General features: G+C 61.2%; 1 protein-coding gene across 2 annotated transcripts in view; it reads right to left on the reverse strand.

The window, feature by feature from the left end:
• The window catches only part of FLNA (filamin A), a 30,516-nt gene extending 6,394 nt beyond the window's left edge, over positions 1 to 24,122 (reverse strand). The window contains exons 1-37 of one of the 2 annotated variants that reach the window (XM_090060665.1): positions 24,105 to 24,122; positions 22,162 to 23,024; positions 19,681 to 19,929; positions 19,204 to 19,301; positions 18,467 to 18,614; positions 18,182 to 18,300; positions 17,981 to 18,058; positions 17,712 to 17,874; positions 17,218 to 17,412; positions 16,097 to 16,234; positions 15,717 to 15,840; positions 15,281 to 15,417; positions 14,387 to 14,580; positions 13,742 to 13,855; positions 13,473 to 13,616; positions 12,770 to 12,893; positions 12,376 to 12,536; positions 11,732 to 11,822; positions 11,344 to 11,513; positions 10,877 to 10,994; positions 10,386 to 10,648; positions 9,239 to 9,881; positions 8,930 to 9,103; positions 8,430 to 8,592; positions 7,783 to 7,943; positions 7,250 to 7,432; positions 6,729 to 6,852; positions 6,447 to 6,603; positions 5,769 to 5,958; positions 5,520 to 5,543; positions 4,500 to 4,747; positions 3,913 to 4,015; positions 2,924 to 3,064; positions 1,985 to 2,113; positions 1,313 to 1,486; positions 485 to 646; positions 153 to 356 (exon numbers count right to left, since the gene is read on the reverse strand). In XM_090060665.1, coding sequence (XP_089916791.1) covers positions 153 to 356; positions 485 to 646; positions 1,313 to 1,486; positions 1,985 to 2,113; positions 2,924 to 3,064; positions 3,913 to 4,015; positions 4,500 to 4,747; positions 5,520 to 5,543; positions 5,769 to 5,958; positions 6,447 to 6,603; positions 6,729 to 6,852; positions 7,250 to 7,432; positions 7,783 to 7,943; positions 8,430 to 8,592; positions 8,930 to 9,103; positions 9,239 to 9,881; positions 10,386 to 10,648; positions 10,877 to 10,994; positions 11,344 to 11,513; positions 11,732 to 11,822; positions 12,376 to 12,536; positions 12,770 to 12,893; positions 13,473 to 13,616; positions 13,742 to 13,855; positions 14,387 to 14,580; positions 15,281 to 15,417; positions 15,717 to 15,840; positions 16,097 to 16,234; positions 17,218 to 17,412; positions 17,712 to 17,874; positions 17,981 to 18,058; positions 18,182 to 18,300; positions 18,467 to 18,614; positions 19,204 to 19,301; positions 19,681 to 19,929; positions 22,162 to 22,549 — 6,196 coding nt within the window. In that variant the 5' untranslated portion in view covers positions 22,550 to 23,024; positions 24,105 to 24,122. Of the gene's footprint in view, positions 1 to 152; positions 357 to 484; positions 647 to 1,312; positions 1,487 to 1,984; positions 2,114 to 2,923; positions 3,065 to 3,912; positions 4,016 to 4,499; positions 4,748 to 5,519; positions 5,544 to 5,768; positions 5,959 to 6,446; positions 6,604 to 6,728; positions 6,853 to 7,249; positions 7,433 to 7,782; positions 7,944 to 8,429; positions 8,593 to 8,929; positions 9,104 to 9,238; positions 9,882 to 10,385; positions 10,649 to 10,876; positions 10,995 to 11,343; positions 11,514 to 11,731; positions 11,823 to 12,375; positions 12,537 to 12,769; positions 12,894 to 13,472; positions 13,617 to 13,741; positions 13,856 to 14,386; positions 14,581 to 15,280; positions 15,418 to 15,716; positions 15,841 to 16,096; positions 16,235 to 17,217; positions 17,413 to 17,711; positions 17,875 to 17,980; positions 18,059 to 18,181; positions 18,301 to 18,466; positions 18,615 to 19,203; positions 19,302 to 19,680; positions 19,930 to 20,684; positions 21,098 to 22,161; positions 23,025 to 24,104 lie in introns of those variants that run through there. The other variant, XM_090060666.1, reaches the window with a different exon arrangement.
• Positions 24,123 to 25,369: the final 1,247 nt, after the last annotated feature.

Here is a 25,369-nt window from a genome sequence, read left to right on the forward strand (position 1 = left end):
ACTTCCCCACTCAACATGCCCTTCCTTCCCAGAGAACCCAGGCACCTGGGATCCCAGCCCCCTCTGCTCTCACCCCACCCCAGACACCACTCTCATCCCAGAGAACCCAGGCATTTGGGCCCCATGCAGGCCCCATGGTGTCCAGGCCATACCAGCGTCACGGGTGTCGATGACAAAGGCAGCCGGCTGGCAGGTGTGGCCTTCACGCAGCCCTGGCCCAGCCACACGTACACGGGCAGCATCACCAATCTCAGCCTGGCTTATACGCACAGGGAAGGGGCTCCCAGGCACGTGCTGCCCCTGGCGCCGAACTGTTACCAGGTGTTCCCCTGCTTCCCGTGGCACGAATGAGATCCCTGTGGGCATGGGGGGTGGGGAAGTCAGGGCACGGCCGGGGGAGCGGAGAGAGGGGTGGTGGCTGTGGTCCAGAAGCGAGGGGCACTTAGGAGTGAAGGGCCCCATGGAGCCCATTGGGGGCACCCACCAACATGGCCATTGCGCAGGTGCTTGAGCTGGCAGGGCTCCTCGCGGCCACAGGGAGCGGTGACAGTGGCTGCGAGCTGGCTTAGATCAGTCTCGGCAATGTCCAGTGGGATGTCGGCAGCAGAGCCCACCTTAAGGTGTGACAGGCGCAGAGAGTCGTCTCCTGCAGGGGGAAGCCAAGGGAGAGGGGTCGGGGAAGGTCAGCAGGGTCACAATCCTGCCCTTGATCCCATCTCCCAGGATTGGACCCAAGCAGCTGAGCCCCAGGATCAGGCCAAAGTGGACTCTCAGGATAGGGCCCTTTCCAGGCCTCTTCTGCCTGTACCTCTGCCTCCTCCCCATAGCCCTGTCCCTTGGCCCTGTGGCCCTGTCCCTCCTAGCTGATCTCAGAGGTGATCATAGAATCATAGAAGTAGGATCAGAAGGGACCTGGTAGATCTTCAAGTCTGACCCCCTTCCTGAGCAGGAGAAAAAACTGGGCTGAAATGATTCCAGCCAGGTAGGCATCAAGCCTCCTCTTAAAGACTCCCAGGGTAGGAGCCAGCACCACTTCCCTTGGAAGTTGGTTCCAGACCCTAGCCACCCTGACTGTGAAGTAGTTCTTATGGATGCAGGTGGGGCCCCCATGGCTCACCCTGCAATGACCTCATTGGTGATGTGGGAGTGTCTGAGGGTCCCCAGCCCTGCTCCCTGGGGTGATGACCTTATTGGTGATACTGGCAATGAGGGGTACCAGGAACCTGTGGGTTCCCCCAAAGCCCTGTGGTCTCTGTAATGACCTTATCAGTGATGCAAGGGCTATGACCTAAGGCCCTGAGGCAGAGCTTACCAGTGATACGGGCAGTGAAAGGGCTGCCAGGGATGTGCTCCTCATTGTACTTGACAATGATACCATAGTCGCCAGGCAGCACGGGCAGATAGGAGACGCTGCAGGTGCCATCCTGGTTGTCTGTGCAGCTCAACTCTGCTTTGGATGGGCCCTCCACTGCCAGTGACAGGCCCCCTGCGCCGGAGGGTGGGGAGTGTCAGGGCCAGCCAAACCAGGCATCCAGGCCACTGGCACTGAACCTCTAGGTCCCCACTACCAGGCTCTTAGTTGCGCTAACCCATCAGACTGTGCTTCATGTGCAGAGAACCCAAGCGTCCAGGTTCCCCACTCTGCTGGGACCCCTCCCCCCAGACCATATACCATATCCAGAGAACCTAGGCATCTGGGCTCCCAGCCCCCATCCTGCTTTAACCCATCAGCCCTGATTCCCGTTCCAGAGTGGAGACAAAAGCCAGGCATCCGGGCTCCCCACTCTACTGGGGACTACCCCCCCACCCCCCCCAGACTCCACTCCCCTGCCCAGAGAACCCAGGCATCTGGACTCCTAGCCCCAGCCTCACTCCCCAGGCCATGGGACACACGAGTCCAGGGTTCATCCATCCCAGGGACTCAGGTGTCTGGCAACACCCCATCACACCCCTAGCCCCAGGGAACTCAGGCATCCAGATGCACCCTCGCCAGCGTCCTTGGTGCTGACAGTGAAGGCAGCTGGCTTGTTGACAACACCGTGGCTGAGGCCGGGGCCATAGGCCGTGACGTGGCCACTGTTCACGTAGTCCACGTAGAACTGCAGTGGGCTACCTAAAGAAAGAGATTACCATGGTGACAGCCACCTGGTCACAGACACCTTATCAAATACCAACCCACCACCTTCTCCGCTTGCCCATGGCACCCACAATGCCAGGGAGAGCACCCAAGCATCTGAGCTCCCAACCCCCTCCCACCTACCTGGTTGGGATCGAGGGGCACCACGGGGCAATGGCCAGGGACGGGGGAGGGGTGTGAAACGGACGTACTGTGGGCTGGGAGTGAGGGGCACCATGGGGTGATGCAGGGGGTTGTGGGTAAGGAGTTAGGGCAGAGGTGGGGAATTATTTTGGGTGGAGGGCCACTTACTGAGTTTTGGCTAGCCATCAAGGGCCACATGACAGGCAGTTAGGGGCAGATAAATATTTTCTAAAATTTGTAGGGGCCTCATGGGCCAGATAGAAAGGCCTGGTGGGCCGCATTTGGCTCACAGGCCACATTTTGCCCACCCCTGAGTTAGGGGCACTCAGACCTTCACAGAACCCAGCCATCTGGAGCCCCAGCCCCCATCACTGTAATCCATCCATCCCTACTCCCTCCCCCAGGGAACCCAGGTGTCCAGGCTCCCCCACTTCCTGCTAGATAACATAAATGCAGCCTCCCAGCCCCCTGCTCTCATCCTCCAGCCTCCATTCCCCTCCTAGAAAACACAGGCATCCAGGCTCACCCTCTGCCTGCCCCAAGAGAACCCAAGCATTTGGGTTCCCCCCTCCTGCCCCCCCCACAAGGAATCCAGGTGTCTGAGCTCCCCTTCCTGCCCCTGAGGGGACCCAGGCATTCAGGAGTGGGGAGAGGGTGAGGTACCTGGGATGTGGACGCTGTCACAACGGATATGCATGTCATGCAGGCCAGCCTCAGTGGGCGCATAGCGAACTGTCACTGTACCATCTTTGTTATCTGCAATATCGGGTGCTGCCACCTTCCCTGATGGCATCCGCACCTCGCCTGGTGGGGATGGGAGGGGGAGGGGGTCAGGTGGGGCCACAGCCCCCGTTGCTGCCCACCATTGGCTCTGCAGTGAGTGTTGGGGCTGCGTATAACAGGGATCCTGGGATGTAGCTGGTTTTGGGGGTGGAAATTGGGGGCTGAGTAATAACAGGGACTGTAGAATATGATTGGCCCTGGGGTGGAGCACTGCAGCTGGGTATAATGGGGACCCCTGATGTGGCTGGCTCTGGGGTGGGAAAGGGGCTGGGTATAACAGGGATCTGGGATGCAGCTGGTTCTGTGATGGGCACTGGGTGCTGTATATAAGACACCCCAGGATGCAGCTGGCTCTGGGGTAGGGCACAGAAAGTCTGGTTCTATAGGAGTGGTGAGATGCAACTGGCTCTCGGGTGGGTACTGGGGGCTAAATATAACAAGGATCCCACAATGCACCTGGGCAAAGGGTAGTGGCAGGAACTGGGTGTAACAGGGATCCCAGGATGCAGCTAGCTCTGGGGTGGGTTATCAGGACTGAGTATAACAGGGACCCTGAAATGCAGCTGGCTCTGGAGTAGGGCATGAGGAGCTGGGTATAATGGGGACAATGCAGCTGGTTTTGGGATGGGAGTTGGGGAATGGGTTTCATAGTTTCATAGGGTCGAAAGGGACCTGAGTAGATCATCTAGTCTGACCCCCTGCCATGGCAGGAAAGAGTACTGGGATCAAACGACCCCAGCAAGGTGTAATGTTGATTCTGAAATGTGTTTGGCTCTGGAGCGAGGCAGGGGCTAGGTATCACAGCCCACCAGGCTGCATCTGGCTATGGGGCAGACATTGGTGGCTGAGCAGAATGGGCCAGGTCTCACCTGTGATCTCGCCCTTCTTGACAGTGAAAGGGATGACGAGGTCGAAGGGGCGCAGCCCAGCCACATCCAGCCCATTGACACCCATCAGAGGCTGCTCCGTGGCCTGCGGGGACACGGGGTCCAGTCTGTCCATCTGTCTGCCTCCCTCACAATCCATCCATCCCCTGTATGACAGCTCCCTGAACTATGGCTGGCTCTGGGGTGGGGCATGCAGGTGACTGGGTACAATGGGTCCCTATAGCATAGCTGGCTTTGGACTGGGGTGTGCTGGTAGCTGGGTATATTGGGTCTGAGCTCTCCAGCTAGCTCTGGAGTGCGTGGCAGTTGGGTATAACAGGTTCCCAGGCTGCAGCTGGGCTGTGGGATGCAATGTGGCTGGGTATAACAGTAACCTGCAATACAGCTGGCTGTGGGGTGGGGCATGCAGGCAGCTGGGTATAATGATACCCTGCTCTGTGACTGAGTATAATGGCTCCCCATGCCATGGCTGGATCTGGGGAGAATGGTAACTGGGTCTACCAGGTCCCAGCACTGCAGCTAGCTCTGGGGCTCGTGGAAGCTGGGCATCAGGGCCCCATGGTACTCACCATGACTTGGAAAGGACTGTTGGGTATGTGCTGGCCACCAAAGCGCACACAGATAAGGTACTTGCCGGGCTGTGGCGCCGTGTAGAAGATGTCAAAGGTACCATCTGGGTTCTCCACCACGTCCACGTCGGCCTCTGCCCCGTCAGGCGTAGAGACTGCACATGTCACCTTGCCCTTGCCAGCTGCCTTGGCATCCACTGTGATCACCGTCTGCTCACCAAGCTGAATTGTTGGCCCCACACCTGCACCTGGGTAGGCCAAGGGAGTGAAGTGGTACTTGGGGGCCTTCATCCCAAATACCCTCCCAACCCTCCATGACCCCCACGTGCATCAGTGGGAATAGCCCTACATGCACTAGACCCCCCAGCCTCTGGGGTTCCTCCCCTCCCAGACACAGTATGCTGAGTTGGAGCTTGAACTGGTGGGGTGGTGTCAGACCCCTCCACCCATCATCTCAGGTGTCCAAAACTCAGCAACTGGGTTCCGCCCTCCCCATTGCAGATGGCTGAGAACAGGGCAGCTCATGCCATGCTAGCCCTGTGGTGGGCGGTTGGGAAGGGGCATGCTCAGGCTCGCAGGTTTATTGGGGAGGTTGAGACAGGCTTCTATAGGAGTAGAGGGGGTTGAAGCCCAGGGAAGCCAGGTAAGACATCAAGTGATGTCTCTTGAAATATGCTGGTCTGTATGTCCTCCCCACACTACCCCATCTACTTCCCCCCTGAACTAACAAACTGCACAAGATACTGCTACTTAATTAGTGAGGGGAGGGAGGGGAGGCAGAAGCTGGCCTGGCCCAGGGAAACACGGTGGGAACCAGCAGATGGCGCCACTTGCCTTTGAAAAGGGCCACACTCTTCTCACACCTCCTTTTGCATCTCATCCCTCCAGACTCTGATAGGGGTGTTCCCCCACCACACACACATATGGCTGGCCCCCACCCCCAGCACCAGAGCAGAGGCAGGGGACTGGGCATGCAACACGGAGCCATGCGTGGGCAGGGGGGTCATGGGGGGTTCTTACCTAGCCCGTGACCTCCGATGGAGACTGCAGTGACGGTGCGGGGGGGGGGGGGGGCAGTGAAGCAATAGAGAAGGTCAACAGGTGAGACACGCGTGGCACACACGTGACCCCCACCCCTCCCTCCACTCCATTATACCCTTCTGCCCTGTATCTGGCTGCTGTCTGTGCCCCTGCTCCAGCATCTATGAGCCCTCCTAGTGAGCATGGGGCAGTGCGTCCTAGGCATGTGGGTGGCATGTGCAAGCTCACCAGTGACGGTGCACTTGCTGGCATCGCCAGTGGGCAGGGCACGGATGCGGTAGGGTGAGTAGGGGATCTGGTCGCCGCCATAGGTGATGAGGATGGTGTAGCGCCCAGCCGTGTCGGGCACGTACGACACCGTGTAGGTCCCATCTCCATTGTCCCGGATTGATGCCTTCTTTGGCTTCCCCTCAGGATCCTGCGGATGGGCAGCAGGGTCCCTGTGACCTTTAGCCCCATCACTTGCACAGCCTGGGCCCCTTCTGTGACCCTGACCCTGTCCAGGCTGCCCTGGCCCCCATGTACCTCCCCACCTCCCCAATCCAAAACTCTACACCCTAGCTCCCTCAATCCCCTCATTCAACACACTGTCCCTCACAGACCCCACCAAGACCCCTCAAATCCAGGTCTATGCCTCTATGCCCCTCCCCCTTTTCCCATACCTGGCCCCTATAGGCCCCATAGACCTCCTGCAACCCTCCCATGACCACCCCCAGATCCAATGCCCTGTCCCCAACAGACCTCAGACCCCTCATAATCCTCCCCAACCCAACATTCTGCTCCTCACAGCCTCTATATGACCCTGCCCACAACCCCCAAATCCAATACCTGGCCCCTACAGGTCCCCCAGAACGCCACAGCCCTCACAATCACCCAGTCCCCTGCCTGGCTCCCCCAGCCCCGCACCGTGATCTGCACAGCAAGCAGCCCTTCACCAGCATCCTTGGCGTCAATGGTAAATGCCACAGGCAAGCTGGCTGGAACCCCTGTTGTGTTGAGCCCAGGGCCGCTGGCTCGCACCTTGCTGGCATCATGGGTTGGCAGCACCTTGACCTTGAATGGGCTGCAGGAGGGCAAGGAGAAGTCAGTGGATGGGGGGGGCACAGAGGCACCCCTACCCCCATGCTCTGTGGCCTGGCCCCAAACCCCCCATTTCCCTCTGAGACACCCCCCAGGATCCCTAGGCACCTGCAGGGCACATCCTGGTCACCATAGCGTACAGAGATGCTGTAGGGTCCCTCACGTGAGGGAATGTAACTCACACGCTGTGTTCCATCCGCCTCTTCTGCTACCTGCACAGGCTCTACCACACCTGGGGGCATGGGGAGGCAGGTCAGTGCCCTCAATGGGGCTCCCATCCCCTTCCACTGCCCTCCTGGGCTCTGAAGCCCCCACCCTCAGTGCCCCTCCACAGCTGCCCCAAACCCTCCAGCCTGGCTCTGTACCCTCCCAGCCCCCTCATCAGGCTCTGTCCCCCTTCCTTCATACAGAACCCTAGCACCCCTGCCAAGTTCTGTACCTCCCCAGCCCCCCTACAGATTCTGTTCCCCCCAGGCTTCCAAATCCAGGGCCCCGCCGTCAGGGACCATAACCCCTAGCCCTCCCACAGCCCCCCACAAACTCCCCAGCCCCCCTTCCAGGTGCTGTACAACCCCCACAGCTCCTCCCAAACACCCCTCCCCGCAACTCTGCCCCTCCACAGCACCCACCTTTAGGCCCCTGCACAGTGACAGCAAGGGGGGCACTGCCAGCCTGGCGCGTGTCCACAGTGAAGCTCTGGGGCACGTTGGCACGGACAGCACCAGGGCTCAACCCAGGCCCCGACACCCCCACCTTGGAGACATCCACAGTCCCTCCTGTCCCTGCCCGCACTGGCACCTGGAATGGGCTCCCTGCACCAGGGTGGAAGGAAAACCACACAGGGACAGGAGTCAGACATCCACTGGGACCACAGAAAACGCCCCCAGGGGCTGGGATTGCCCTGACAACCCCTCCCTACCAGGACTCATGAGGACTTTCCCCTCCTCTCCCCACCCCCTCAGCTTCACTGGATCCGTGACACCCCGCCACAACCCTCCAGACCTTACTGGAGGCCTGAGCCCCCCCAGGAGTTCCCTGGGGGCCTGGCACCCTCCATGTCACCCCCCCTCAAACCTCCCTGGGAACTGGTACCAACCCAAACGCCCCTTCCAGTCTCTCTCTCCACCCACAGCTCCCTGGGGGCTTCACACCCCTGACTTACCGGGGACTTGGCGGCCGCCATATGTAACATTGAGGCTGTAGGTTCCAGGCTCGTAGGGCACGTACTCCACAGAGCAGCTGCCATCTTTGTTGTCGGTGCAGGACATCTTGGCCTCTGATGGCCCCTCCACTGCCAGCCCCAAGCCCCCCGTGCCTGCTCCCCTGCAAAGCAGAGAGAGAAGACACATCAGACACCTCCCACTGTTTGTCCAATGTGCAGGGCTCAAGGAGCAGGGGGGCAGGGGCCAGCAATGCTCAGAGCTTCCAGAGTTTGCCAAAATCCTGAACTTGTTACTTTCAGCCATGGTTTTAGGGCCTCCCCCAGGACCCGTCGATACCCCTGGATTGCCCAGTGTAACACAGTTGCTGTGGGCCTGATTGCACCCAGCGCTGGGAAGGGAAGTGAGTGGAGCTGCAAGAGTTTGCCAAGAGCCTGAACCAGCCACTTTCATCAATGATGTAGGGGCCCCCTGATCCCCCTTGGATTTTCCCCATACCCCCTGAATGGGTCAGGATAACACAGATGGCATGGACCTGATTGTGCTCAGCTAGAGCAGGAGTGCTTGGAGCTACCACAGTTTGTTGAGAGCCTGAACCTGTTGCTCTTAGGAATGGTATGGGGCCTCCACAGCCCCACCTGGGCCCCACCTCGTTTCGACGGTGAACTTGTTGGGCTGGTTGGTGGTGCCACTCTGCAGGCCAGGGCCATGCACACGCACACGTGCCGGGTCGCAGCCCTCAGTCACAGGCACCTGGAAGGGGCTGTTGGGTACCAGGCTCCCCTCATATGACACCTCCACTGAGTGCAGCCCTGGGGGGGATGGGCGGGGCATGGGAAGGGGCCAGGGCTCCCTGACCCCCTCCTTCCAGCCACCACTGGAAGCTTCGTTCTTCCCACAGCACAGTGGGCATAGCTCCCCAGCTCTATGACTTCCCACAGTGCACTGCAGCAGATACCTCCTTCCCCCAGGTACCCTGTCCCCTTTTCCCACAATGCATCAGGGCATTGCTTTCCCTTTCCTGCCATCTCTCACACAATGCAGCAGGGGTAGGGGTTCCCCACAATGCCTCAGGGCTCCATCTGCACACACATGCCCCAGTACCTGCCTCTCACATGCCCACACACAAAAGTGCCTGTGCATGCTCACCTTCCTCATAAGGTGTATATTCTACACGGTAGGTGCCATTGCCCTGGTCATGGACAAAAGCCTCAGTGAGGTTGCCTGAGGGGTTGGACACGCGTGTCTGCACATGAGAACCACCAGTTGGGCGCAGGCCCCGTGCATCCACCGTGAACTCTGTTGTTGCCTCACGGAACACACCTGAAATGGGGTGTAATTAGAGGATATAGGTTAGGGTTTGGGGGTTATGGGAACCTGCCTCCCAGTTCCTGTCCTTCCACCTCCTACTTCCCCACCTTTGGCACCCCACACTCCCTCCAAGCCCCTGCCACGTACCAGTGCCCTCGATGCCAGGCCCGTAGACAACAGGGCCGTGGCCCGGCTCCGGCTCCACCAACAGGGCACAGGGGAAGCTGGGCACAGGCTGACCTCCATACTTAATGGTGACGGTGTAGGTGCCAGGCCTCAGCGGGGCATAGGCAATGGTGTAGGTGCCATCACCTGTGTCGTCCACCCGCACCTCAGCCCGGGCACCGCCAGCCGACTCTATCTCAATAGTTAGCTCAGCTGCACCAGCCCGCGAACAGTCCACACGGAAATGGCCTGGCTGCCCCGCCACTGCCCGCCGCAGCCCAGGTCCTGAGCATGTCACTTTGGAGGCATCAAAGCCAGCAGGGGGTGGGGTTTCAGCCTCAGCAGGGGCTGTGGTGGGGGCATCGGGGGCTATGGCAGCGTGAAAGGGGGAGCCAGGCACATGGGTGCCAGCAAAGAGGATGTTGACAGCATAATCACCAGGCACAGCTGGCACGTAGGTCACAGCACAAGTGCCATCACCATGGTCTTGGCACTCCAGTGCCGCCTCACCAGGGCCCTCCACTGTCAGCCCCAGTGCTCCAGGGCCTGCACCCGTTGTGTCTATGGTGAAGGGTGCTGGGTGGCCTGCCACACCAGCTGCCAAGCCTGGACCGAAGGCACGTACCTGGTGGGGAGACAGGAGATAAGGGAGCACCAGAGCCAGCCTGAACCCCACTAACAGCCTCAGCCATAGCCCCCTGCCAGTCCTGGGGTGGACAGATGAGAGTGATGGGGGAAAACAGACACCCCAGACCCAGCCTGTACACACACACCCTCCACCTCCATCAGCCCTGGCATGGACAAATGGGGTGAAGAGAAGCTGGGAGACAGCCTGTACCTCCCCCCACCAGCCTCAGCTGTAGCCCCCCTGCTAGCCCTGGGATGGAGAGATGGAGGTGAGGGGCATCCCAGAGCCAGAGTAAGCACGACCCCCTCCACCACAGCCTCAGCCCCCACCATAGCCCCCTTGCCAGCTCTGGGGTGGAGAGATGGGTTGAGGGGGCCCAGAGACAGTTGGAACACTCCCACTAACCCCACCAGCTCTGAGGGAGAGGAGGGGGCCCCAGCCCTGCCAGCCCTGAAGGAACAGGAAATGAGAAGAGGAAATCAGAGATGGGGGGGGCCTTACCTTGGCAGGGTTGGTGGGGGGCAAAGCCTCAGCAGGGAAGGGGCTGCCGGGCACAGGGGTGCCATCATAGGTGACCTCCAGCTCATGTGGGCCTTCATCGCGGGGGGTGAAGCGCACCACTGAGGTCTCGGTACTCAGCCCAGGCTCCACACGACAGGGCACAACCTTGCCCCCTGGGCCTGCAACCTTGGCTCCCACCTTGCCCTGGCCTCCAGCACCCTTTGCCTTCACCATGAACTCCTGCTCCTTGCCTACCTCCATCTCTGCCAGGAGACAGGGGGTCAGTTGCAGGGGGAGGAAGGAAGGGGGATGGGGGCAGACCCACTACCCCCTCCAGAGCAAGGCCATAGCTTCCTCCAGCCCTAGGTGCCCCCGAGCTCCTCTATTTGTCCCTGGGGGGCACCCACAGCCCCACAATGCCCATGGGAGCCCCCACATCCCTCCAGTGTCTCCCCACTCCAAATCTGTATGTGCCATCCCAGGGCACGTACTGTCTTCCAGGCCTGAGATCTTGATCTTGCCAAGGTCGAGGGTGGGGGCAACAGCCACAGGGAAGGGACTCTTGGAGATGTGGTCGCCACCGTAGGTCACGCTCACCCCCAGGTTACCCTGTGCAGTGTGGGGGGGGAGAGGAGCTGGAAACCCAGATTTTCAGGCCCACCCGGATCTGCTCTGCCACCCTAGCAAGTGCCCTGTGCACCCCAGGCACCCTGCAAAACATGCTGGGAAGAGAGTCCTGCCAACCCCAGGGGCTGCTGGGACATAGCAGCCCTAGTTACCCCAAAGCATGCTGGAAAGAGACTCCCACCACCCTAGAGCATGCTGGGATATATGTTAAGGCCCTGCTCAGCCCACAGCATGCTAGGAAGGGATGCCTGCCAACCCTAGAATATGCTGGGATATATGCTAGGCCCCAGTTACCACAGAGCATACTGGGAGGAGCTCCAGCCCCGCTCACCTGCTGCACCGGTGTGTACTTGACTGTGTGAGTCCCATCGTGGTTGTCAACAACCTCCAAGTCTTTGGCGGCCTCACCCTTGCCTGGCCCTGTCACCTGCACATCCAGGGGGGCCCGGCCCCCTGCCTTGGCATTCACTGTGAAATGCGTTGGCTTGCCCAGCTCCACACCTGGAAGTGTGAGGGGTGGGGTCAGCCGAGCCTGGTCTGCCCCCTCCCCTCCCAGGATGGCCTGCCCCCCACCACCCAAAGTAGAGCCTGCTACATCTCCTGTCCCCCAATTGCACCCAGCACCCACAAAATGGCTCTTAACCTCAAGCTTTCCACCCACAAACCAGCCCTCCATGTCTGCTGCCACTCAAAAATTGTACCCAGCCCCTCCCACTCACCGGTGCGGCTTAGCCCCGGCCCCTCAGCCTTGACCTTACTGGCATCATGGGAGGCATCCACCTTGATGCGGATGGGGCTGGTGGGGGTTGCCTGGAGGGTGGGGAAGGAGGATGTGAGGGGACCCCTAGAAACAGCCTGTGGTCCTCGGCACTCAGCCCCACATCTCCCCTACAGGGAGGGATCCCCAGAGCCAGCCCCAGCCCCCCACCCCCAGCCTGACCCACCCAAACCCACCCACCCAAAGGCATCATGGGACACCAGCCCCTCTGTCAAGCCCCAAGACTTGCCACCCCTGTCATCCCCAAAGCTTCATAGGACACTCCCACCACTACCACCATCATGAGAGGTGATGCCCTCAGCGCCTCATGGGCACTGCTGCTCCCCCAAAGCATCATGGGATGCCCCTGCTGACCACAAAACATCCTGGGAAATGCTACTCCAGGGGATTGTGGGACACTCCCACCACACTTGAAGCAAAATGGTAAACCCCCCTGCCACCCCAAAGCATCATGGGAGGTGCTGCCTTTAGGGCATCATGGGATCCTCCCCCGCAAAACATCATGGGACACCCCTGACACCCCCAAGACATCCTGGGAGGTGCTGCCTAAGGACATAATGGATCACAGTGCATGAAGGGGAGCACCTGGTCAGCAAAGAGGACCATGATGGTGTAGGCGCCGGGGCCACGGGGCGTGTACTTGACTGTGAATGTGTCATTGGGGTTGCGAATGATGTCAAAGTCGACATCCGCCTCAGCTGGGCCCACCACGCCTGGCGCACACTTGATCCCGATACTCACATCACCTGCAGGGGATGAGGGATGTGGACAGATGGACTGGTCAGAACCCTACAGACGTGGCTTCTCCATCTCCCCCAGGGCTCCTTCCTCTGCCCCCTCTCCCAGAGCCCCTACCCCATACCTCCTGAGATTCTCTCAAACCCAGCCCCATCCCTCCTGGAGCTCCCAGTCCCTCCTGCCTGAGAGAACCCAGATGTCCAGACTTCTGCCCCCACCCCACCTGCCAACTACCACTCACCCTGCCCAGCCTCAGCACAGTCCACGGTGAAGTATGTGGGCTCATTGGCTTTCAGACCAGTCTTGGCCACACCAGGGCCATAGACTTTGACCTTGTGGGGATGGCTCCCAGCCCCTACATTCACCTGCAAGCAGGAGGCATAGTGAACAGGGAACCCAGGAGTCTGGGATCCCAGACACCCCCTCCCCACTTGTCTAACCAGAGCTGGGATGAAACCCAGGCTTGGTAAAAATCGTGTGTGTGTGGGGCGGGGGAAACAGGCCTGAATCTGGTTGCCATGGTCAAGATGGAGCACTCCCCCTCACAGCCGTAGGGCACTACAGTACAGGGGTGGGAGGGTTCAGGCCTGGAACAGGGTGCTAGGCCCCAGCTGCTTGCCAGGAGCAACACCATGGCATCCCTCAGCCCCAGGGCATTGTGACACACCTGGGGACTCCTTAAGCCCAATGGCAGGGGAGATACTGAGAGCACAGAATTTCCTTCCCAATTCTCAGGGCCTCATGGTATTATAGAACACTGGGGAACAGCCCCTCCGCCCCATACAGCCCCAAGGCATTGTGGGACACTGGACGGGGAAAAACAAGTTCTCCCCAGCCCCGAGGCATTATGTGACAATGAAGGGGGGCAATGCCCCAGCCCCAGAGCACTTTGGGGGAAGATAGGATCTCCTGACTTGAGTACATTGCAGGTCAAGACAACTCACGCGGAAGGGGCTGCTGGGGATGTTTACGCCACCCCAGGATACCATGGCTGTGTGTTTCACTGGCTTCTTAGGCACATAGGAGCAACTGTAGGTCCCATTGCCATTGTCCTTCACCGACACCTCCACTGAGGACCCCTCCGCATCCTGGGAGGTAATGGTGGGGGGGGGGTCAAACCCCCTACCAGCTCCCCAGTCCCCCAGTGACTCCCCCTGCCTCCCCAAGACACACAGCCCAGCCCCTCCCAGATCAGACCCCCCCCCCAACTCACCTGCACCTGCACCTTGAGAGGGGCTTTGCCCCCACTCCGGGCATCCACAGTGAACTCTGCTGGCTTGTTCACAGGCACCCCTGTCTTCTCCAGCCCTGGACCGTGGGCCTTCACCTTTAGGGCAGGAGGCAGGGGGGAGGGGTTGGAATGAGGACCCCCTAAGTTCAGAGAGTGCACCCACACCACAGGGGCAGTTTGGAGCTCCTAGTCATGCGCCCACTATGCTCTCCCCCCACAGCCCCCATTCCCCTCCTAGAAAACTCAAGGGTCCAGGCTCCCAGGCCCAACTGCTCCAATTCTCCAGCCCCCACTCTGCTCACCTCCAAAGAACCCAGGGATACAGGTTATATTCCAAGAGTTCTGACTGCTGTTCCCAAAGAACCCATGCATCCAAACTTCTAGCCCCCCATTCCTAGCCTCCCAGAGAACTCAGGCATTCAAGCTTCCAGCCCTCCCCTGCTCTTACCCACAGCCCACCCTGCCCTCCCACAGAACCCAGGCATCTGGGCTCCCAGCATCCCCTGCTCCCAATCCTCACTCCCCTCCAAGATCCCAGGCATCTGGACTCCCACCCCCCCCACACACTCTCACCCCCCACCCCAGACCCTTTTCTCAACACAGAGATTCCAAGCGCCTGGCCCTCACCTTGTCTGGGTAGAAGTCAGAGGGCTGAGGGCGGATGTCAGCCATGAAGGGGCTGTACCGGATGTCCTCATTGTTGCATAGCACATGCACAGCGTAGGCACCTGGCTCCTGCGGCCAGTACCGCACATCGCATGACCCGTCACCCCGGTCGTCACACTCTATCTTGGCCTGTGATGGGCCCTCCACTGAGAAGCCTGTGGGCCACCAGCAGTTAAACACCACCCCCGGGGACCCACAAAGCTATTCTGCCCCGCACTGAGAGCAAGTATCCTACCTCCCAGACTCTTCAGCCTGGGGCTTCAGATACTCTCAAATCCAGAGCAGGCAGCCTATGGTCTTGGGATTCAGATGCCCCCAAGTCTTGCTTGTCCTTAGCCAAAAGGTCAAAGGAGCAAGCCAGGGAAAAATCCCCATCTCTATAAAATCAAGCGTGTAGCCCAAATTACCCCATTAGGCCACAGGTGACGCAGAAGTATTGAAAATAGGGGGCACAACTTCACACAACCTCTGCTGCTGCCAGACATTGGGCCCAGCTGGGCTGCAGCCCCATGCCCCGCCATTGGTGCAGAGGAGGGGAACATCCCCACCGTTCTCCCAGACACATTGCCAATGCATTGAGAGGCTACAGTAGATTTTTGTAGGGGGGCCTGCAGTGGACAAGTCTCCAACTACACAAAGCCAGTACAGGTCAGAGAGAAAGGGATCTCCCTTTCCAGGTACAGCAAAACCACCTGGACTGAAAGCACCTTCCACTGTGGTGGTGATCACGACATCTCCCCTGCCACATAAGTGTGCTCAGTCAGGCCCCAGCACATGATCATCCTGAGCTCCACGCGACTCCGCACACACTGCACCGTCCCCTCCCCCATTAACCCCACAACCCCCACCACTCACCGAGGGTGCCAACATCGTCGCCAATGGCCTCCACCACGAAGTCAGCCGAGCGCCCGGTGACTCCCCTCTCCAGCCCAGGACCCCAGGCCCGCACCTTCTGAGGGCCGCAGGCTGGCGACACCCCCACCTCAAATGGACTGAGGGGTAGAGGGGATCAGGAAGTGCCCCAATGCCTCATGGCCCCCCTTTCCAGAATCCCCTGGGGCCTCACACCCCTTCACAACATTCCCTGGGGCTTCCAAGCCCCCATTTCCCAGTGTCCTCTGGGGTACCTCTCATTTCCACCCTAGCCAGAGCCCCCTGGGGCTCCAGCCCCCCTACCCAGCATGCCCCAGGACACCACCCCTCCACCTTCCCAGCATGCCCTGCCCCCCAGCCCCCCTTCCCAGCATGCAGCAGGGTGAGGCAGGGCAGAGTGTGGTGGTGCAGCACTCACCTGTGGGGCACAGGTTGTCCCCCCCATGTAATGGTGATGCTGTAGGCACCAGGCACAGGGGGCATGTACTCGCAGCAGAAGACCCCATCTCCCGTGTCCCGCACCTTCACCGGCTCCAGCCCCTCTGTGTGGGGAAGGAGTCAGTGTGTCCCCTCACAGCCTATCCATACCCTCTGACCCCACCACTGTACCCCAATCCCTCTCCAGCCTCCCCAGACCCCCACCCCTCTAATCCCATCCCTGCCCCACAGACCCTCCCCTTCTGGCCCCCCAGATCCCCTCCCAGCCCCCAAGCCCCAGGCAGGGTTCCCAACCCCAATGGCCTCCTAGACACACACCCATGATCCCAACCAGGCTCCCTAGTCCTCCCCTGGACTCACTGGGGCCCTTGATGGTGACCTTGAGTTCTCCAGAGCCGGCACCCTTGGTGAACACTTTGAACTCGGCTGGCTCCTTCACCCGAAGCCCCTTGGGCTGTAGCCCCCGGCCCACAGCACAACAGGCCCCTGGGTTGCAGGCTGTGGGGGGGTGGGGGGTGAGGCAGGGACCCAGGTATCTGGGATGCCCAGCCCCTCCCTCCCATCCCTCCAATCCCAACTTCCATGGCAGGGGCAGCCATGGCAAGGAAGCGGACACAGGTCTCTGGGACTGCTTGGCCCCAAGAATAGGAACCAGACATCCAGGCCTGCTCAGCCCTGAGTAAAGGGACTCAGGCCTCTGGGTTTCTTGCTACAGGGTGGGGGTGGAGAAAAAAGGACAGCTAGAGAGGGAACCCAGGCATCCAGGGCCTAGGGCATGGACAGAAACATGCAGGCAGCAAAGGAGGACCCAGCTGTCTGGATCAGGCCAAGCCCCCCTGCAAGCCAGAGCCCACCAGGAAGAGAGAAACAAAACAGGAGAACCCAGGCATCCAGGAAGACCCGCAGCTCTGCACCCCCCAGGGCTCAGCAGGGACTGGCATGGTGCAGGGAACCCATGTATCCAGGCCCCATTCCCAGCCACATTCCACCTGCCTGCCCAGGGCAGAGCAGTACTGGTGGGGAATGCCCTGCAGAGAGTCCAAGCCTAAGGAAAGACAGACAGAACAAGACAAGACAGGTGGAAGCAGAGAGAGAGAGAGAGAAAGAGAGAAAGAAATATAAAGAGATTATGGGGGGGGAGCTGGGACCCCTGGGGCAGGGAAGGGTGAACCAGGGCCCCCCCCAGAGATGAGCCCCCCCCGACACAGGGCAGTGTCCCTCTCCCCCAACAACCCCTCTTGATGCTGTGGTGCCCTTCACTCCCAACCTGCAGCCCCCCTCCTCCTCCTGGTGCCCCTTACTCCTGATCTGCAGCCCCACAATCACCCTGCAGTGCCCCTCACTCCTGACCTGCAGGCCACCTTGATGGTGCCCCTCACTCCCAAACCACAACCCTCCCACCCTATATTGGTGCCTCTCACTCCCAACCCACAGCCCCCCTTAGTGGTGCCCCTCACTCCAGACCAGTGGCCCATTCCTACCTGGGCCAACATTCACAGGGAAGGGGCTCCGGGGCAGGGGGGCACCAGCAAAGGACACGTGGACACTGTGAGGCCCTTCAGCCACGGGCCGGTAGCTGTAGTGCTGGGTGGCATCACCACGAGGTTCCAGCTGCACCTCCACCCGGCGCCCAGCAGGGTCCAGCACCTGCACTTCAACCTCTCCGGCGCCAGCCCCTGCCAGGGGTCAAAGTCAGAGAGCCCCAGAACCCGCTACATCACACATCCATCCCTGCCCCTCTCCCAACCCACAGCCCCCATCACTCCACAATGCCCCTCACTCACACCCTCCTTAATCTCACAGTGCCCCTCGCTCCTGACCTGCACTGTCCCCCACCAAGTGGTGCCTCTCACTCCCAACCCACAGACCTACCATCACCCCATGGTGCCCCTCACTCTTAACCTGCAGTCCACCCCATAGCCCCATGGTGCCACTCACTCCAAACCCACAGTCCCCGGGCAGGGGAGTTTCTCACCAGCAGTGCAGATATCGAACCAGGTGGGTCGCTGGGCTGTGTTGCCCTGTGGCTCCAGCCCAGGGCCCTGGGCCATTACCCTGGAGGGGTCCCCTGGTGCTTTCCCCACCCCCACCTCAAAGGGGCTCTTGGCGATGTGCTGCCCTGCAAACAGCACTGTCACCTGGGGGGTGGGGGAGGAAGGACAGAGGGGTGAGGAGGGAGCCCCAGAGGCCCCACCACCACCCTTGTGAGTGCCCCTCTCTCCCAAACTGCAGCCCCCTCATTACCTTGTGGATGCCTGTGACTTTTGGGATGTAACAGACTGAAAAGGTTCTATTTTTGTCATTGTTGGCAATGACTTTAGCCTGAAAGGGTGGGGGGCAGACAAACAAAAAGACAGATAAGGGGTCAAACTCACAGACCCACTCCTGACCTGCAGCCCCCCATAACCCTGCAATGCCCCTCATTCCAAAACTGTTGCTCCCTACCTCCTCACGGTGTCCAGCTGGGTCCTCCACATAGACCAGGACATCTCCCTGCCCTGCACTGATTGTCTCCACTGTGAACTCGGCTTTTTTCTTCACCATGTTCCCAGTCGGCTCAATGCCTGGGGTAGGGGGAGAAGAGAGGGAGGAGTTCAAAGAAGGAAGAGGGAGGAGGGTGAAGGGCTGGGATGTCTGGGCTCTCTGGGAAGGGAGTGGCAGCTCAGGAGTGAGAGTAGGGGGGCTGGCAGCCTGGACTGGGTTCTCTAGGGCAGGATGGAGGGAACTCACCAGGGCCATAGGCTCGGGCTTTCTTGGGGTTGAGCTTGGGACGCAGGGGGGCACCTGGCTTGAGTTTGGCCTTGGGGAACTGCGACAGGTAGGTCATGACTGAGTGCTCATCCACGTTGGGATCCACAATCTCCTCAGGGGTGATCACCTGCCGGGGGTGGGGGGGAGGCTAGTAAATCAGAGCCCTGTTCCATTCCCTAATGCCCTGCAAGCCCCTCCTTCCCTGGAGGTCTGTGCTATCCCACAATGCTGTGGAGCAGGGGACCCACTTGGTACTTTCCCAGAATGCTTTGCAACTCCTGGATCCCACGGCACTGGACCAACGACATCCATTTGGCAGCCTTGCCACAATGCCCTACAGACCCTGGGATCAAGCTATTCCACCACACATTGGAACACTCCCTCTCACCCAAACCCCTTTCCACACAGCATCCTCCCACAATGCTCAGGATCTCTGCTATTCCACAAGGCACCAGGGCAGGGATCTGGCAGCTGCTCTACCAATGCACTGGGATTTACCCCCACCCTGTCAGGACCTTTATCCTAATCCCAAAGTGCCGTGTGGCCATGCTGTCCCACAATACACCAGGGCAGGGACCCAGCAACCTGCTCCCCCAAAGCACTATGACTCTACCTGCCCTCCCCCAGCTCCTCATCCTGTCCAGCCCCCTCCTCTTGCCCTCCATCCTCTGCCCCCTGCCCACTCCTGGGGGTGGAAAGAGAGACAAGGGGAGCACCTGGGGGATTCCGAGCCAGTCATCAGCCTGCTGCATGGCTTCACGTGCATTATCCACAGGTTTGGTGGGGTCCCATGAATCCCAGTCAGGGCACAGGCCTGGGGGGCAGGACACGGTTAAAGCCAGGGCTGCCCCCCAGGCCCTTCCCACAACCCAGAACAATCTCATCCCCTCCCTGTCTCCCCTGCTTCCCACAATGCATTGAACCCTCCTCCCAACACTCTGCATCTCAACCCTCTTCCAGAATACACTGGAACCCAGTCCCTTCCCACAATGCATTGCACCAGCATTCTCTTTAAGCTCTGTGACATGCGCTGTACATTGCACCCTGGTCCCATCCCACAGTGCACTGCAACCCAGATCAACCTCACTCCCTCCTTGGGGACCCTTGATTCTCCTTTCCCCAGTGCCCTGCACTCTAGCCCCCTCCCACAATGCATTGAACCCTGGCCCCCTCCCACAGTGCCATGAGCTTACCAGGGGCGCAGCTGTCAACCAGGGCACCAAGGGCACGGCCACTCTGCCAGTCGCGGCTGAAATTGGTGACTGGGAGCTGTGGCAGCTTGTTCTGGATCCAGCCCAGGAGCCGCTGCTTGGGCGTCTGCTTCTTGGCCTCCTCATCCTCATCCTCATCCCACATGGGCATGGAGATGGAGTAGTGCAGGATCAGTGTCCAAATGAGTCCCAGGATCAGCTTCAGGTTCCCATCCACAATGGCTTTGCTGTCTGCAGCAGGGAAAGGCAGGAAGAGCTATCCCACCATGCACAAGGGCAGAAACCCCTTCAGCATCCTCCCAGGACTGCGCTATCCCACAAGACACTGCATCCTGGTCTGCCAGTATCCCACAATGCACTTGGGCAGGGATGCAGCTCAACATCCTCCCAGAACACTCTGCAGTCCCTGGACCACACTAGCCCATGAGGCACTGCATTCCAATTCTCCCAAGGTCCCACAGTGCACTGGGGCAAAGACCCACTGTGCAGCTGTCATGATGAACTGAATCCCAGAATCTCCAACTACCCACACAACACTGGAGCAGGGAGCCATTGGGCACCTTCCATGAGGAACTGTTGCCTGATACCTCCAACATCTCACAATGAACTGCAGCAGGGACCTTTCTCAGCATCTTCACAAGACACCCTGTAGCCTCTGGACTGTGCTATCCCACAAAACACTGCACCGGTCCCCAATATCCCACAACAGCCAGACCTGTTTGGCCTCTTCCACAATGCACTACAGACCTGTGCCTTACTATCACATAAATTCATAGATGTTAGCAGCTGGAAAGGACCTTAGAAGATCAAGTCCAGCCCCCCAGCACTTGGACAGGAAAGAGGGCTAGGGTCAGATGATGATGCCCTGCAATCCAGTCCCCCCAATATCCCACAATGCAATGAGCCAGTCCCCCCAGCTTATTTCCACAATGCCCTGCAGTACCAAGACAGCACTACCTCACAGTGCACCAGGGCAGGAACCTCACCTAACATCCTCGGGCAATGCACCGCATCCTGATACCCAGCAGCCCTGCAGCGAGGTCCCCCAGTATCCCACCATGGACAGAGACACGCCCCCCTCCACAGAGCAGGCTAGCGGGGTTCATAGCACCCCACACACAGCGCCCCCCAGAGGAGCAAGACGCCCCTGCCCCTTCCAGACTCCGGGGGGCCAGAGGAACCGGGGACGGCGGGCGGGAGGGAGGCGAGTGAGGGAAACCGGGTCAGGGGCCGCAGCACAGAAGCCCGCGGCCAGGCCGCAGTCCCTCCCTGCCCGGGTGGAATCGTCCCAGAACACCCGGAGGAGCAAAGGGGGAGCCGCGGGCCATGCCCGGTCTGAGTCATGGGGAAGGAGCAGGGCGCTGCGGTCGGGAGTGCCGGGCACCGCTGGGGAGAGCGGGCCGGGGGGTCTCGGGGGTCTGGGCGGGGCGGGGCACGGCCCCTCCCCCGCGCCAGGGCCAATCCTGCCCCCCCTCCCCCGCCCCGGCCCGGCGCCGCCCGACATCCAACATTTTTTGGCCTTATATGGAGCGGCAGCCAGAGCCGTCGGGAGCACCCCCCACCCCCACCCCGGCCGCGCCCCTCCTCCACATCCTGCCCCCCCGGCCCCGCCGGCGGCGCTGCCTGGCCCCCGCGCCCGGCAGTGCCCCTCATTCCCGAATCCCGACCCGCAGCCCCCGGGCCCCGCCACCTCTGGGCAGAGCCCCAGCGCTGGGTGCCCCCCGCCCCGGGCCAGGGCCCCACTGGGGCGGGGTCCAGCTGCACCTCCCCGCGCCCCGCCCCGCCCCGCCCCGCCCCGGCGCGCGGCTGAAGCTGCGGTCGGTCCCAGCCGCAATCTCAGGCTTCCTCTCCCGGGGCAGGATGCAGCGGGAACCGCGGGGCCCGGGCGCAGCCCCACCACGGCCCGCGGTGCCCCGCCCTCCCGGCCCGCAGCCCCTGCCCGGCCCCGCAGGGGTTAACGCCACATTCCTGTGGGACGAGACAGGCCCCGACGTGCCCCCCCCGCCCCGCCCCCCTCCGGCTTTGTTACCGCTGCCCGGGGAGCCCCGCGGCGACCCTCGCTCCCGCCCCGCTCCCACAGTCCCGCTACCGACTCTCTTCCTCTCTCCGCCGGAGTCCTGATCCTGATCCCAGGGGGCCTGACCTGTCCCCACACCCCGCCATCCATCCCACGGGGGCAGCGTCCGGATCCCGGCGCGTGGCTGGTGGGGGCAGGGTGCCCGATCCCGGTCTACGTTCCCCATCATGCCATACCAGGGCAGGAGGGGCCCGATCCTGGACCTGGAGGGTTGAAGGGGGGCCTGATCCATTCCCTCCCCCCTAGTGCCGTCTAGGAGCAGGGTCCTGATTCCTGCCTCCCCCCCCCCCGGGAGGGCCCGATCCATCTCCCCTCATCCCAGGAGGCCCGATCCGGCTCCCCCTGCTCCCGGGGGCCCCGATCTGTGCCCCACGCCGTGCACGCACCGATGGAGACGAGCTTGATGTTCTCGCGCTCCAGGAACTCGAGGGCCACGGAGACGTTCTCCAGCTGCATCTGGCGGAACGTGGGCCGGGCGTGGTACTTGCGGCCCATGGGCTTCTGGCTCAGCACCTCAAGCAGGGCGATGAGCCGCAGCCCGTCTGCCAGGTCGGCCTGCAGGCTGGCCACCCGCTTCTGCACGCATTTGAGGTGCTCATTGCACCACCGAGTGAACGTGTTCTCCTGGATCTTCTTCCACGGCGCGTCCTCCGCCAGGTCCTTCTCAGTCGCCGGCATCTCGGGATCCGGCCCTGCTGCCCCGGTCCCGGTCCCCGACGAGCTCCCACCCGGATTCGAACCCGCAGTACCGGAGCGCCCAGTAGCGCCACTCATATTTTAAATGAAGGGCGGGGCCTGTGAGGCAAGGGGCGGGGTTATGCAAAGAATGGGGAGAGGGAGGGAAGCGGAGTGATTCCCCAAGCGGGACGGGTGGAAGAAGGGATTGTAAGCAAAATTATGCAAATAACTGGATGAGACAGGAGGCGGGGTGAGAGGGAGGCGGTGTTATGCAAAATAAAAGAACGGACGGGAGACTGGATGAGGCAAAGAAAGGGATTGGGGGAGGCGGGGTTACATTAATAAAGGAAAGGGACTACGGGACGGAGGCGGGGCTATGAAAATGAGGGGCGGCCAGAATAAGTAGAGGGTGGAGCTGTAAAGCGGAGGACGGAGATGTCAAACTGGAAGAGTCCAATGCAGATGAGGGGCGGGTCTATGCAGATGAAGGCACGGATGGGCGGGGCGACACAAATAAAGGGCCGGGGCCAGAGGGTGCGGCTGTGGCCCACGAATTTAAAGGCGCAGAGACCTGTGAAGAGAAGAGGTGCGCATGAGGCGGGGAATGAACCCAGGCGTCCGGAGGAGGGGGAAAGAGGTGGGCTCCCCTGGTGGTGTGGGGATGCAGCCCTGGGAGGGTCTTGGATTCCCCTCCTTGGCTGAAGCCCCCCACCCCGACCGAGGCGGAGCAAGTTAACCCTTCCAGTGCCGCTTTGCCGAAGTCACCTCCCCGCCCCCATTCTCCAGCTCCCTCCCCGCTTCCGAAGAGTTAGCTGGGTGACCCCAGGCCTGGGGGCTTCGAATTCTGCCGGAGGCGCCCCCTGGCGGCCGGCGCCGGTACGTGTCTGTCAGTCAATCAATGCCCGCCTTATAGCTGGGGATTGAACCCAGGCGTCTGGGGGAGGGGGCTTCCCTCCCGCCATAGCCTCAAGGTGCCCCTCACTCCCGACATGCAGCCCTGCCCATCACCCCACGGTACCCCTCATCCCCGACCTGTGGTCCCCTGTTCAAGACCCTGGGCGCGGTCGCCCTGCCGGGACCGCCCCGCCCCACCGGGACCTGCCTTCATATTTTCCCCTTATTTGGAGAGTCCCGTTTTCCTGGGAATTCGCAGAGAACCAGGATGAAAGAGACAGGGGCTGCGGACCGGGAGTGAGGGGCACCACAGGGATGTAGGAGGGGACTGCACATCGCGATTGAGGGGAACCGCGTCGCCGTAGGGTGCTGCGGGTCGGGAGTGCGGGGAAGGGACCACCGTATTCACACACGCGGGACCCCGGGATGCCCTGGAGGCAGGGTCTCGGACCCTCACGCCCTTCCGACATATGTGCGGAACCTAGGCGTCCCGGGCGCTCACAGAGAACCAAGGCGTCCGGGCACTGCCACCGATAGAAAAGAACCCAGACACTTACAGGCAGACAACACAGGTGCCCAGGGCGCTGTGGCAGAGAACCCGGGCGTGGGGGGAGGGGCGGGCGTTCAGTGGGGGCTGACACCCCCACGCGCACCCAAGCGTCCCGGGCTGGCTCCTAGCGAACGCAGGGGTCGGGCGCTTCTGCACCCCCCAGAGATGCTCGCACGGCCCCGCCCCGCTGCCGATCCCTGTTCTCACCGACGCCAGTAAGTCCTGATCCCGAGCCGGATCCGGCCCCTGGTCCCGATCCGTGCGGCGGCTGCGGGCGCTGGCGTGGGTCTGGCCCAGTCCGGGAGCGCGGGGGGAAGGAGCCGCCTGGGGGGCGCGGCCGCCGCCTTAATTGGGCAAAGCCGGGCCAGGCCGGCCCCCGGCCCGGATCCTGGCGGAGGGGGACGGGCCGAGCTGTGGGGATGGACCTGATCCTAGGTGGGTCTGAGGGCCCAATCCTGGCGTCTGGACCCCATCACCCTAGCAGTCCCCCTCACTCCCAGCCCGCAGCCCTACTCCGGGGCAGCTTCACCCGATCCTGGAAGGGAGGGAGGGGTGTTCTGGACCCGATCCTGATGGTGGAGGGAGCCTTGTCCTGATCCTGGCCACTGAGCAGGGCTCACAGCCCCAAGCCTCTGGGTGCTGGGGGCCTTGAACCTATCCTGAGGGTGCTGAAGGCCTGAACGTAGGAGTCCTGGGAGGTTGGGGAAATCAGAGGGCCTGATCCTGAGGAGTTGGGGGTGCTGGCCCCAATCCTAGGGGTTGAAAGGGGATGTTCATGCAGCTGGACTGGCTCCTAGAGGGAGGGGGTCTGAGGGCCCAAACTTGGGGCCCAGGGGCAGCTGGACCCAATCCTAGGGCTTAGGGAAGCTCAGAACCCAGTCCTGGGGGCTGCAGGTCTGATCCTATGTGCCCAGTCCTTCCCCACTCTAGGACTCCCAAGGCAATGGTGAAGGAGAAGGAAGGAGGGTGCAAGGCCCTGATAGCCATGAGGGCTGGGGTCCAGACACCTGGGCTCCCTGCATAGAGGACTCCCTCCACCCACCCACGCAAGCTGGATCCACCTTCCTCCTCAGCATACATGTGCAAGACATGGGAACATGCCTGTGATGCCTCCTGACAGGCTGTGCAACATGTCCCGACATGCAACATACCAGCACATACAACCCCCCTCTACTGCCCCATGTCTGTGGGAGTCTTGCATGCACATGCTCCATTGCTTACGTTCATGCCTGGGGCCATGCACTCCTGGCATGTGCACCCAGGCTGTGATGCTGGGTGTGGGACATGTATGCTGTGCTGGGTGATGGACCTGGATGCCTGAGTTCCCAGGCTAGAGCCTGGACCCTGGGTTCTCTGGGTGTGGGGCAGGGGAAGAAACTGTGAAACCTCCACCCAAGCACTAACAGGAAATGACCCCAGGTCACAGGCGGAGGGGGTGGGGTGCAGCCCAGATGACTGGGTTCTCTGGCTGG

This window comes from Crocodylus siamensis, chromosome 8 (assembly GCF_052110815.1).
Source record: "Crocodylus siamensis isolate JL-2025a chromosome 8, ASM5211081v1, whole genome shotgun sequence".
NCBI lineage: Eukaryota > Metazoa > Chordata > Crocodylia > Crocodylidae > Crocodylus > Crocodylus siamensis.